This window comes from Myxocyprinus asiaticus, chromosome 8 (genome assembly GCF_019703515.2).
Source record: "Myxocyprinus asiaticus isolate MX2 ecotype Aquarium Trade chromosome 8, UBuf_Myxa_2, whole genome shotgun sequence".
Classification (NCBI taxonomy): domain Eukaryota; kingdom Metazoa; phylum Chordata; class Actinopteri; order Cypriniformes; family Catostomidae; genus Myxocyprinus; species Myxocyprinus asiaticus.
The window spans coordinates 3,240,354-3,253,082 of record NC_059351.1 but is presented as its reverse complement, the minus strand read 5'-3'; the positions used below and the strand labels follow the sequence as shown (position 1 = coordinate 3,253,082).

Sequence of the window (12,729 nt, the reverse complement as noted above, 5' to 3'; positions counted from 1 at the left end):
AAAAGTATTTTGATTACTGAAGAGATTACTTTGCATTTTATTGTCATTTGTTTCATTTAATATTCAGTCCTTTCAGATGGAAAACATTTAAACATATAAATGATGCGATCCAAAGTGCATTTGAACAGCGGTGAAACACTTTCTTATGATGTGTTACATTCATACGAGCAGACAGAGAAGTAAGTTTGAAGTAAGTTTGGAGCAGAAGAAATAGAAATAAACCTTGTGTAAACTCTCAGCTTTACGCTAAGATAAAATGCTATTTCTAGCCATTTTACACGCACATGTTACCAGACACGATCATATTTTTTATCAAGAAAATTCACGTTGGATCATAATTTCTTTTTTTCTAGTAAGACCTTTGATATTAGGGCAAAAATCATATTCTTGATAATAATTTTTGTATTGTTTTCCTGTAAAAATATCTAAAAATCCTTAAAACAAGATCAATTTGATTTATCTTGTTTTAGAAACAACACTGCATAAGATATTTCGGTTTTTCAGAGAATGTATTTTTAACATGTGTATTTTGTCTTACTGTACTGGCAGAGTTTTTATTGTCAAAACAAGTGAAAAAATCTACCAGTGCTGAAGAAGTAATCCAAAGTATTTAGAATACGTTACTGACCTTGAGTAATCTAACGGAATACGTTACAAATTACATTTTACAGCATGTATTCTGTAATCTGTAGTGGAATACATTTAAAAAGTAACCCTCCCAACCCTGAATATACTTAGCTCATTAGTTAACTAGAAAAATGAATTCTATAGAGGAGCATATTGCTACATTTCTAAATACATTATTAATAAATGCAGAATATATATGTATATGAATTATATTTTTACTTACCTGTGATTGATGTCTATAAATTATTTAATGTAGCCTATGTTTAGGGGCCTGAGTAGCTCAACAAGTAAAGACGTTGACTATCACCCTTAGAGTCGCGAGTTCGAATCCAGCATGTGCTGAGTGACTCCAGCCAGGTCTCCTAAGCAACCAAATTGGCCCGGTTGCTAGGGAGGGTAGAGTCACACAGGGTAACCTCCTCGTGGTCACTATAATGCAGTTCTCGTGTGGTGAGTTGTGCGTGGATGCCGCGGAGAATAGCGTGAAGCCTCCACACGTGCTACGTCTCCACGGTAACGTGCTCAACAAGCCACGTGATAAATTGCGCAGATTGACGGTCTCAGACACAGAGGCAACTAAGATTCGTCCTCCGCCACCCGGATTTAGGCGAGTCACTACGCCATCATGAGGACTTGGAGCGCATTGGGAATTGGGCATTCCAAACTGGGGAGGAAAGGGCAGAAAATCCACCCCAAAAAATAAATAAATAAATTGTAGCCTATGTTTAAATAAATCTTCTGTCAAATGAGAAAAGAGTACTTTTCCTCAAAAACAAGTTTTTATGACGGTCATTATTTAAATCTAGACAATGATTCGAAAATAATAATTATATAATAAGAAAGTTGAGACTTTCTTTTTTTAATTCAGTGCATAAGCTCAAAATGTATTTCTGGGTCAAAGCATATCAAAGTTGTAGCCTTATAAGCATATATTTCTCTTAAGGTAATGACCTACTAAATTTTGCAAAAAATAAATGTGTATATATTAAGTTTTATTATTGTTTTATAAACATACTTTTACTTATATATTGTGTGCTGTTATCACATTATGAGTTGCTAAAGAGAGTTCATAATGTAATGACTTTCCCATAAAATAACCTATTACATTATGCACTCAGAATTGTATTATAATGAGAAAATTATTACATTATGAACATTTATTTCATTTTACTTATTACATTATGATTTGTTATTACATTACCATCATTCATGTTCACAGCACAAACGGTGCGGGATAAGTTGGATGTCGAAATTTGAGAAGAATTGGTTTTTGGAAAACAACAACAAAAAATCCCTAAACAGAGGTCTGAGCAATAGTAATAGTGCCGCCTTCCTAAATCAAGCACCATTTAAAATGTAAGCTATGCATTAAAGGGCGGTTACACTAGGCTTTGAGAGCACAAAATTTTAGCAACGGACCAGGATATGATGTCACGCGGGAGAGCTTCTGGTTTTAGCAAATAACATACAAAACATTTTTTAAAAATATTCCATATACTTACTGTCCAGCAACAATAAAAACACTTATATTTTTCCTATGAATTGAGCCAATGTGGCGTTCAATCTTACGATTCACAGCTCAGAGTTCACCAAATTTGAACTTTGGTACGCAGCGCCATGCGAAAATCCTTCGCATATGCTTGCGTGTCCGGTCTCCAGCGTTCGGATGCGTTTGAATAGTACTTAAAAAAAAAAAAAAAACAAGCTAAGCATATGGAAACAATATATTTGGTTATAAGACAAGCATAACCCACACAGAGAATGTTGTTGTTTATAGATTACACTGTTGTAATCCCTTATCATAAACCCTGCTAACACTTGCATGCATAATAACTAAGGGCACCCATCTTTTTTCCTTCTCGCTTTTTTTTATGCAAAGCACTTTATTCAATGCTGTCTGCACTTGAATATCAATTATGACAGCTACTTAAAATAGCTCTTCCTGTCAGTAGGAAAGCCCAGAGGATCAGCTGAGCAGAATAAGAGAGCTGCTGTGTTTGTTCTGTCTGTAGGTGAACGGGATCTCACTGATCGGTGAGTCACATAAGGAAGTGGTGAGTTTGCTGAAGGAGCTTCCTGTGATCGTTTGTGTGGCATGTAGTCGTCTCATCCCACCCACTCTCTGTGAGGAAGATGATGACGACGATGATGTACAACTCACCCTCAAGGAGCTACTGGCAGAATTTAGTGAAAAGGTATGCTGTGTCCTAATCATGGTATTTAAAGGGTTCCCATATTCATGGAAAATCTGGAAATAACAGAGGATTTTAATTTCCAGGCCTGGAAAAGTCTTAAAATAAATGAACATTTTTGTAAGGAATTTAAATTTTTCTAGTTTTGCTCTGCTCTACAATATAGATGTGGTTGTATGTTGCTCTCCTAAAACTTGCTTTCAAACAAGCATGATAACATTTAGTTAATGCATGTTTTTTTTAAAGGAATATTCCGGGTTCGATACAAGTTAAGCTCAATCGACAGCATCATGTTGACAAAATGTATTTTATTTCGTCCCTACTTTTATTTAAAAACAGCAAAAATCGGGGCCTGGGTTGCTCAGTGGTAAAGACGCTGGCTACCACCCCTGGAGTTCGCTAGTTCAAATCCCAGGGTGTGCTGAGTGACTCCAGCCAGGTCTCCTAAGCAACCAAATTGGCCCGGTTGCTAGGGAGGGTAGAGTCACATGTGGTAACCTCCTCGTGATCGCCATAATGTGGTTCACTCTCGGTGGGGCACTTGGTGAGTTGTGCGTGGATGCTGCAGTGGATGGCGTGAAGCCTCCACATGCGCTATATCTCCGCGGTAACACGCTCAACAAGTCATGTGATAAGATGCGCGGGTTGGTGGTCTCAGATGCGGAGGCAACTGAGATTCATCCTCCACCACCCGGATTGAGGCAAGTCACTACACCGCCACAAGGACTTAGAGCACATTGGGAATTGGGCATTCCAAATTGGGAGAAAAAAAATAAAAAATCAAGGTTGCAGTGAGGCACTTACAATGGAAGTGAATGGGGCCAGTTTTAAAATACTCACTTTTTTCAAAAGTATAGTCACATGACGTAAACAATATGCGTGTTAACATGATTTTACTGTGATAAACTCGCCACACGCCCCACCGAAAACCACGAGGAGGTTAACCCAACATGGCTGTACCCACCCTAGCAACCGGGCCACTTGGTTGCTTAGGAAGCATGGCTGGAGTCACTCAGCACGCCCTGGATTCGAACTCGTGACTCCAGGGGTGGTAGTCAACGTCAATACTCGCTGAGCTACCCAGGCCCTGATTATTGCTTTTTTTAAGAAAAAGCCGGACGAGTCGAAATTAATTTTTGTGGTAATCAACATTATGCCACAAATGCTGTCGATTGAGCTTAACTTTTCTTTTAATTCCACGCAAGTTTTATTACAAAAGGACATTTTATCTTTTAAATATTGTGTTACACTCTTTTTATCAAAGGCCAAGCCGAATTCGTGGGGTGGTTTTGGTGCCTGCAAAGATGATGATGGGGAGGTCAAGGCTTCTGTGCTGTCCCATCAGGCCATGTGGCAAAACGAGATTCAAGTATATGAGCTGCAGAAAGGAGATTCTGGCCTGGGATTCAGCATACTAGACTACCAGGTAGGTGTGTGTGTGTGTGTGTGGTGTGTGTGTGTGTGTGTGTGTGTGTGTGTGTGTGTGTGTGTGTGTGTGTGTCAACAAGAGAGCAGCTGTGAGTATGGACTCCAAATCAAAGAGTCCCAGTTGGTTTGAAACCCTGGAGGAGTACAAGCCACATTGCCCTGAAACACCAAAGTGTACTACAACATGGCAGCCCTGTCTCCTCATATATTGCTATGCTCCTCTTTTTCTCTCTCGCTGTCTCTTTCTGAAACTCTCTCAGGACCCCATGAACTCAGGGCAGACTGTGATAGTGATCCGCTCCCTTGTAGCAGGCGGTTTGGCAGAGAGAGATGGCCGCTTGTTGCCAGGCGACCGGCTGATGTTCGTCAACGGGACTGACTTGAGTCACGCGAGTCTGGCTCAGGCTGTTCAGGTCCTGAAAAGCACTGATTTGGGCACCGTATGCATAGGAGTCTCCAAACCCTTACCAGTAAATATCTCCATTCACTTCACAGGCATCCAAAGCCAGACAACTTCAGTCACAACCTAGAGCAATGAAGAGGAAATACTGTATAGAATGCAATATATGTATAGTTTCTCAGTCATCCAGGTCATCATAGAATGTCCGATAAAACGACTAAGTTATAGACAGAGATTTAGATGCTTTTGTTTAAACAACTAAGGCTTCCATCAGATCCCACATTCACAGTCTCTCATTCCCACAGATTAGATCCCACAAACATTTATGTTTCATTTATTTAAGAGCTTACTTACTGTGTCTTTATATGCCTAATTTGCATGTCCTGCGACAGTATATTTGGTGAACTGGTGCATTTCTCATCAGCACCAGTCTGGCATGGATCATTTGCAAATGCATGTTCCTCAATTATCCATGACTACTAATGACTACTTTGACTCTTTGAGTATATTAATAAGTATTTTTTAAATTTAATTAGGGTTCCATGGTCATGCAAATCCTGGAAATATCAGGGAATTTTATAATTTATTCTACAGTCATGGAAATTTCTATAGTGAATATACAGTAACACTTTACTGTAAAGTTCTGTTTGTTAGCATTGGAAAATGCATTATGAACAAACAATGAACAATATTTCTTACAGCATTTATTAATCTCGGTTAATGTTAATTTATGAAACTAAATTAATGAATAAAATGTTTCATTGTTATTTTATGTTAGTTCAGAATTCATTAAATGATGTTAAATATTACACAACTTTTAATGTAAAAATATGGAGTAGATAGGGTCAAGGGCCTTGCTCAAGGGCCCAACAGTGGCATCTTGAACCCCCAACCTTCTGATCAATAACCCAGAGCCTTAACCACTGAGCCACCACTGCCCCCACTGTTTCATGACAAAGCAAAAAACAGATTTTTGAAAACTTTGCAAATTTATATAATAATAATATCACATTGACATAAGTATTTAGACCCTTAACTCTGTTCTTAGTTGAAGCACCTTTGGTAGCGATTACGGCCTCAAGTCTTTTTGGGTATGATGCGACCAGCTTTGCACACCTGGATTTGGGGAATTTCTGCCATTCTTCTCTGCAGATCCTCTCAAGCTCCATCAGGTTGGATGGGGACCGTCGGTGGACAACCATTTTCAGGTCTCTCCAGAGATGTTCGATTGGGTTCAAGTCTGGACTCTGGCTGGGGCACTCAAGGACATTCACAGAGTTGTCCATAAGCCACTCTTGCGTTGTCTTGGCTGTGTGCTTAGGGTCATGGTCCTGTTGGAAGGTTCAGTCTGAGGTCCTGTGCGCTCTGGACCAGGTTATCGTTAAGGATATCTCTGTATTTTGCTGCGTTCAGCTTTCCTTCAACCCTGACCAGTCCCCCAGTCTCTGCCACTGAAAAACACCCCCACAGCATGATGCTACCACCACCATGCTTCACCGTTGGGATGGTATTACGCAGGTGATGAGTGGTGCCTGGTTTCCTCCAGACCTGACGCTTGGAATTGAGGCCAAACAGTTCAGTCTGCGTTTCATCAGACCAGAGAATCTTGTTTCTCACAGTCTGAGAGTCCTTTAGGTGCTTTCTTACACTGAGGAGAGGCTTCTGTCTGGCCACTCTGCCATAAAGCTCAGATTGGTGGAGTGTTGCAGAGATGGTTGTCCTTCTGCAAGTTTCTCCCATCTTCACACATGATCTCTGGAGCTCAACCAGAGTGACCATCGGGTTCTTGGTCACCTGTCTTACCAAGGCCCTTCTCCCTCGATTGCTGTGAGACCTTATATAGACAGGTGTGTGCCTTTCCAAATCATGTCCAATCGATGGAATTTGCCACAGGTGGACTCCAATCAAAGTGTAGAAACATCTCAAAGATGATCCAGAGAAATGGGATGCACCTGAGCCAAATTTCAAGTGTCATAGCAAAGGGTCTGAATACTTATGTCAATGTGATATTTCAGTTTTTTCTTTTTAAATACATTTGCAAAATTATCAAAAATCTGTTTTTTGCTTTGTCATTATGGAGTATGGAGTGTAGATGTGAAAAAAATAAAATTATTTAAAGCATTTTATGTGTATATACATACTGTATATACATATTTATAGTAATTAGTTATAATCCTTAGCCATTAATCTCGAACAACTGGAAAGGTCATGAAAAAGTAATGGAAATTCATTGGTCAAAAGGTGTGGGATCACTCTTTAATGATATCACACATTCCAATATTTAGTTGCATCCATCTAGATCTAGTTTAGTCTTATTCTGTTCTAGTTTAATATTATTTTGAATCACACACTGTCCTGCCTGGTGGTGGTTTTTCTTTTTAGTCTCAGTACCTGTGGCCCATAACGTCTCTTGGATTCTAACACCAGCTTTCTAAAACGAGTTGTGCGTTTATGTGTCTCCACATCAGGTTTAGCTAGTCCTGCATGTCTTCTCTTTTGAGTTGAGTGTGTATGTGATTGTATCCAGACAGAGAGTGGAGTTAGAGAAGAGTTTTGAAAGGGAGATATAAAACAGCTTTATCATTGACAGGAAAATGACACCCAGGACTCAGGAGCTGATGTAACAGGCAACTGCCTCTCGGCATATAACAACCAGGGAGGCACTCTGCAGGTAGGCTACATAATTATCTGCTTATTCCAGACACCACAAGGTGCAACTGTAGAGACATTGGATACTAGTATGCTCTTTTCTGTAAAAGGGTTTTGATCTAGCAACCACTGACCTTCATGACCCAAATGCTTTTTCTAACTCTTGAAAATTTTTTCAACGTGAAGAGGATAAATTCTGTAAATTGGCTAGTTGTTTACATCACAGTGTAAAGTTAAGATTTGCAAAATGATATGTATGTTTTGTGGTGTCCTATAGCAACTGATTTTGTAAATAGTGGTTGTTTTTAGCCGGCTGCACTCAAGCAATCAGTAGAAAGTGTTTTTTTTTTGTTTTTTTTTTTACTGACCTAATTTAGTGTGGTCATTCTAGCTGCCAGGGTTTGACTGGGGAGATATTTGTTGACAGGATTTGCGTGACATCATCTCTTATTCATACGAGGGTTTTGGTTTACTCAAGACCACACATGTATACAACAAATTAAATTGCTTCTGGTTGGCTTGTTGAGAACACATTTTGAACAGTTTCACTGTGTACATTATAGGTACAGTGGCGCCAAATATGTATTTTGACAGTTAAGCCATACTTAAAATTGTATGAGTGCTAGTGCATTAGATAACAAAATATCAAACCTAATTAACCTAAATATGATAAATAAGTAGTATCTTAATTTAAGAAAGATAACACAAGCTTTTTTTTAAATAATAATTATAATAATTATTATAATAAAATCAATAGTTTGTTAGAAGTTTTAAATGATTAACCCTTGTGCGACCTTCGGCACATTTTTGTCTTTTTAATTTTTGTTTTTTCGATCATTTTGGCTGTGTTAACGCCAACGGCATAAATTTAGCCAAAGGTGTGTATTTTGGGGGAATTTTGATATTTCAACCTCAGTTCCTGTAATACATCTATAATACACAAAATAGTTACACTCAGGACCTTCAGGACAAAAATGTCCCCATTGAAACCCATTAAAACTGCAATATTTGATCCCAGTGCCATTAAAGCATAAAATCATGAATTCTATGATATTACGCTTTCATTCCGGAGCCCTGGCTTCAAAATTTACATTTTTAATATTTTCCACCAGATGGCGCCATTTTTCTCATGTTTAGCCTATGGAGCAAGTACATGCTTTTTCCCTATTTTCTGTTTGCTGTATTATAGAGCACTGCAGGACAATTTAATAAATGATGCAGCTAAAATTGTATGTGTGTGTTGGTATGGATGTCAAAGTGTGTTTTGTTTGTGTGTATTGAGAAATGTGTGTGTGTGTGTGTAAAAAACAACAGTGGCATTAAATAAACAAACTGGCATTTAAAGGGTTAAAATCCTGAAAATGAATGAATATTTGGTAGTTATGATCAGGACTGATGTTGGTTAAAAAAATTAACTAATTGAAAGTGGAAAATAATACTAATATATAATATTATTATGGCAGTTTTTTGACGCAGACATTTTTGTCATCTAAGGACCTCTGAGTAACTTTTTTAAATTGATGCACAAGGGTTAAATAATAGATGTACTGTTCAGAATTTATGATAAAAGGTATTTGGAAACTTTCTGTCAAACTTAATGGACCTGTTTTGAACTTGAGGCGAACTGATTTCATACATCCTTAAAATTGACCTTGGGACAAGCTGTTTAAAAATAATTGGAAAAAATTCATATGAAATATGAAGTTAGTTGTGAGAAAATATTCAAGATCATTTGCTTGCAGATATCACTTAATTTAGGCATAATATTCATTCATATTTAATTTTGGCTTAAAGGAATAGTTGAAAATTCTCTCATTATTTACTCAATCTCATGCCATCCCAGATGTGTATATGTGTAGATGAGACTTTCTTTCTTCCACAGAACTAAAAAAAAAAAAGATTTTTAGAAGAAAATCTCAGCTCTGTAGCTTCACACAATGCAAAACTTTGAAGCTCTAAAAGCACAAATAGGCAGCATAAAAGTAATCCATATGACTCCAGTGGTTTAATCCATGTCTTCAGAAGTGATATGATAGGTGTGGGTCTGAAACAAATTAATATTTAAGTCCTTTTTTACTATAAAACTCCACTTTCACTTCCACATTCTTCTTCTTTTGTTTTTGGCGATTTGCATTCTTTGTGCATATTGCTACATACTGAGCAGGGAGGAGAATTTATAGTAAAAAAGGACTTTATATTGAACTGTTTCTCACCCACACCTATCATATCGCTTCAGAAGACATGGATTAAACCACTGGAGTTGCATGGATTACTTTTATGCTGCCTTTATGTGCATTTTGGAGCTTCAAATTCTGGACCCTGTTAACTTCCATTGTATGGACCTACAGAGCTGAAATATTCTTCTAAAAATTTTGGAAATTGTGTCCAGCAGAAGAAAGAAAGTCATTTATATATTTTTTCCATTTTTAGGTGAAAGTGTCTGAATACTTTATGTCAAGGGTTTGGGAGAATTTTGTAAACATTAGAAAACTGCATTTCTCTTCCTAAAAAGAAGGGCTATATTTAACAACAAGGACTTTTTTTCAAAAGAAAGTGCTTGAAATTGCTCTGCAGAGGACTGTTCTTGATGCTAAGCCATTTGAATGTCATAAAGAAACATTTACTGGCACCAACTCACCCAGGATGTCTCTTGAGATCTGGACTTTTGTGCGCTAAATGAACACTATGAACATGAAAATCAAATATTGCTACAGAACAGATGTTTAAAAAGGTTATTAGCAGTTCTGACAATCCGGTTTGCTTTCTGTTATCCTCATCTGCAAAGAAAAGAGCAATTTCACTGACTAAAGATGGATGATTCTTGTTTTGTGCTTCAGAGAAACTCCTACTCTCAAAACAACAAGATGGAGGCTGGTTGTAACCCCATTTCTGCCCACTCCAGTGGCTATGAGAGAACCATAACTGTAGTCAGGGAAAACTCCAGTCTGGGTATGTTAGCCCTGTTTATTACACTCATTCTGCCATTCTGTTTATACATTTTCAGCATGTTCATGGATAGAGAGGTGAACTCTTTGAGAGACCTTTAAAAACATATTTTAAGAGTGTGTAATAAAAGCTGTATGTGCGTGTGTGTGGTCAGCTCAACACTGGATCTTTACCGCACGTCACAAACCTTCCCAAAGAATAAACTGTATACAGAAACTAATATGCAAAATATTATGTTGTGTATGTAATGGAAGATTTCATGGTGATTCAGATCTCTGCCCATATTGCAGAATGTGTGATCTTCAAAAGTGTATGAGGTCAATAAGGAAAAATGTTTTCATTTATACATCATTAAATATACAGTAAGTATTCTTAAGGGTGATACATAGTAAAAGATAGAACTGAAACCAAAAACTGTTTCACATAAGATTCTACCCATATTTATTTTTTCATACTTTATAATTTCATATTTTTTTTTTTAAATGTAACCAATTTTGCTTAGCAGATATTTTGTATTAGATAAGAATGTTTTAGATGTTTAGTATTTGCTAACTGGCATGTTCTTTAGTTTGGATGTATGTGCAACTTTAAACACTGTATGTTTTATCAACTAGTGATTTCTTAAAGACCCCATTAAATCACTTGACGAGCACAGTTTAGGGGAGGGACATTCTCATTCTTGAGAGCAATTGATTGGACGAAAATCTATAGTGCAAGAAGAGTCATCAATATTTTTCAGAAGAGAAAGGCTGTAAATTTGAAATGCGTATATCTGCTAAAGGTTAATTTTGTCAACGTTTTTGGAGCCTGGGTATCTCAGCGAGTATTGACGCTGACTACCACACCTGGAGTCGCGAGTTTGAATCCAGGGCGTGCTGAGTGACTCCAGCCAGGTCTCCTAAGCAACCAAATTGGCCCGGTTGCTAGGGAGGGTAGAGTCACATGGGGTAACCTCCTTGTGGTCACTATAATGTGGTTCTCGCTCTCGGTGGGGCGCGTGGTGAGTTGTGCGTGGATGCCGTGGAGAATAGCGTGAAGCCTCCACGCGCGCTACGTCTCCGCGGTAACTCACTCAACAAGCCACGTGAAAAGATGCGCGGATTGACGTCTCAGATGTGGAGGGAACTGAGATTCGTCCTCCGCCACCCAGATTGAGGCGAGTCACTACGCCACCACGAGGACTTAGAGCGCATTGGGAATTGGGCATTCCAAATTGGGGAGAAAAAGGGACAAAAATCCCCCCCACCCCACTAAAAAAAAATTTTTTTCAACTTTTAGAAGTACACTAGCATATAGGGCTTCAAAGCTAACAGACATGGACTAAAAGCCACAAAACTCCAATTTTGTCTTTTTTCTCTGATATTCTCAGTCACGTCGGACTATACACAATGCAGTGTGTACTGTATATAACTGTGCCATCTCACTGGCCATGTGTCTTTTCTTGTACACTCAAAGCCATTAGGCACAGAAGCACTTCATATATTATATCCGTGAAGATTATTTACATCATAGCTTACCATTAAATCTTGATCTTTCTATGTGCTCAGGTATTCATTCAGTTTAATATTCATCAGGTTTGAGATAAAGGTCTAACCAAGTGTTGTTTAATTCATCAATCTCACCATGATTCTTTTTAAATCGATGTTACAGCATGTCAGTGATTTATGTTGTAAGTCATTTATCTCTGAGAGATGGAATAGAGTATATAATATAATATCGTGATGTGCTGTCTCTCTGATTGTGTGTCTTTTGTTCTGGTGTCCTGTTGTGTCATCTATGTCCTGTCCTGTGCTGTACATGTTCAGATCTGCACTGCTGTATTTTGCGCACTATGATTGTACTGTAATTTGACTGTTCACAAAGGAACATACGAAATGGATAAATGGATGTTCAAATTGAAAATAAAACACTGCACACTTTATAAAATCAATGAATCTCAAATTCTTTATGACCATAGTGTTGTCTTCTCATGTCTGGTGCGTGATTGCATTTGTTTATGTTGAAGTCTTTTCCTCTTTGCATGGGCTCCTTATTATTTATAAACCAGCTGCTTATTATGTTTTAATAGATGCCTGCATGGTACATTATTCAGAGTGAGAGCAATTTAGCACTGATTTAAAGTGCTAAAAAAATAGCACAAAGCAAACCAGTCACTTTCCACCTGCAATAATGTCAAATGCACTGTATGAACTTCATTATGTAGAAAATAAGCTCAGTGTAACACGGATAAAATGAATTGTTGAGGGCTCACGCTGTGATTTTAATATAACACTGAGTCAAAGCCAGCACTTAGTATGCCATCAAGGTGAGTGAGGGGTTTTAAAACCTTCTCAAACGCACTGACTCTTCATGATGTGCTGTCACTTTCATCAGTGATTAGAAATAATGATCTCATAAGAGGGTCTGAATGGGAGAGTCAGACAGTTTTGGGGTTATTGAGGTGTGCAAATGACAGTTAAGGAATGAAAAAGTTTTTAAGACACTGCC

General features: G+C 38.0%; 1 protein-coding gene across 1 annotated transcript in view; it reads left to right on the top strand.

The window, feature by feature from the left end:
* Window positions 1–12,150, top strand: part of LOC127445543 (multiple PDZ domain protein-like) — a 34,774-nt gene extending 22,624 nt beyond the window's left edge. The window contains exons 14-19 of the mRNA XM_051705697.1: window positions 2,640–2,822; window positions 4,084–4,245; window positions 4,508–4,717; window positions 7,238–7,318; window positions 10,134–10,245; window positions 12,048–12,150. Of these exons, the coding sequence (XP_051561657.1) occupies window positions 2,640–2,822; window positions 4,084–4,245; window positions 4,508–4,717; window positions 7,238–7,318; window positions 10,134–10,245; window positions 12,048–12,088 (789 nt within the window). The 3' untranslated portion in view covers window positions 12,089–12,150. The remainder of the gene's footprint in view (window positions 1–2,639; window positions 2,823–4,083; window positions 4,246–4,507; window positions 4,718–7,237; window positions 7,319–10,133; window positions 10,246–12,047) is intronic.
* Window positions 12,151–12,729: the final 579 nt, after the last annotated feature.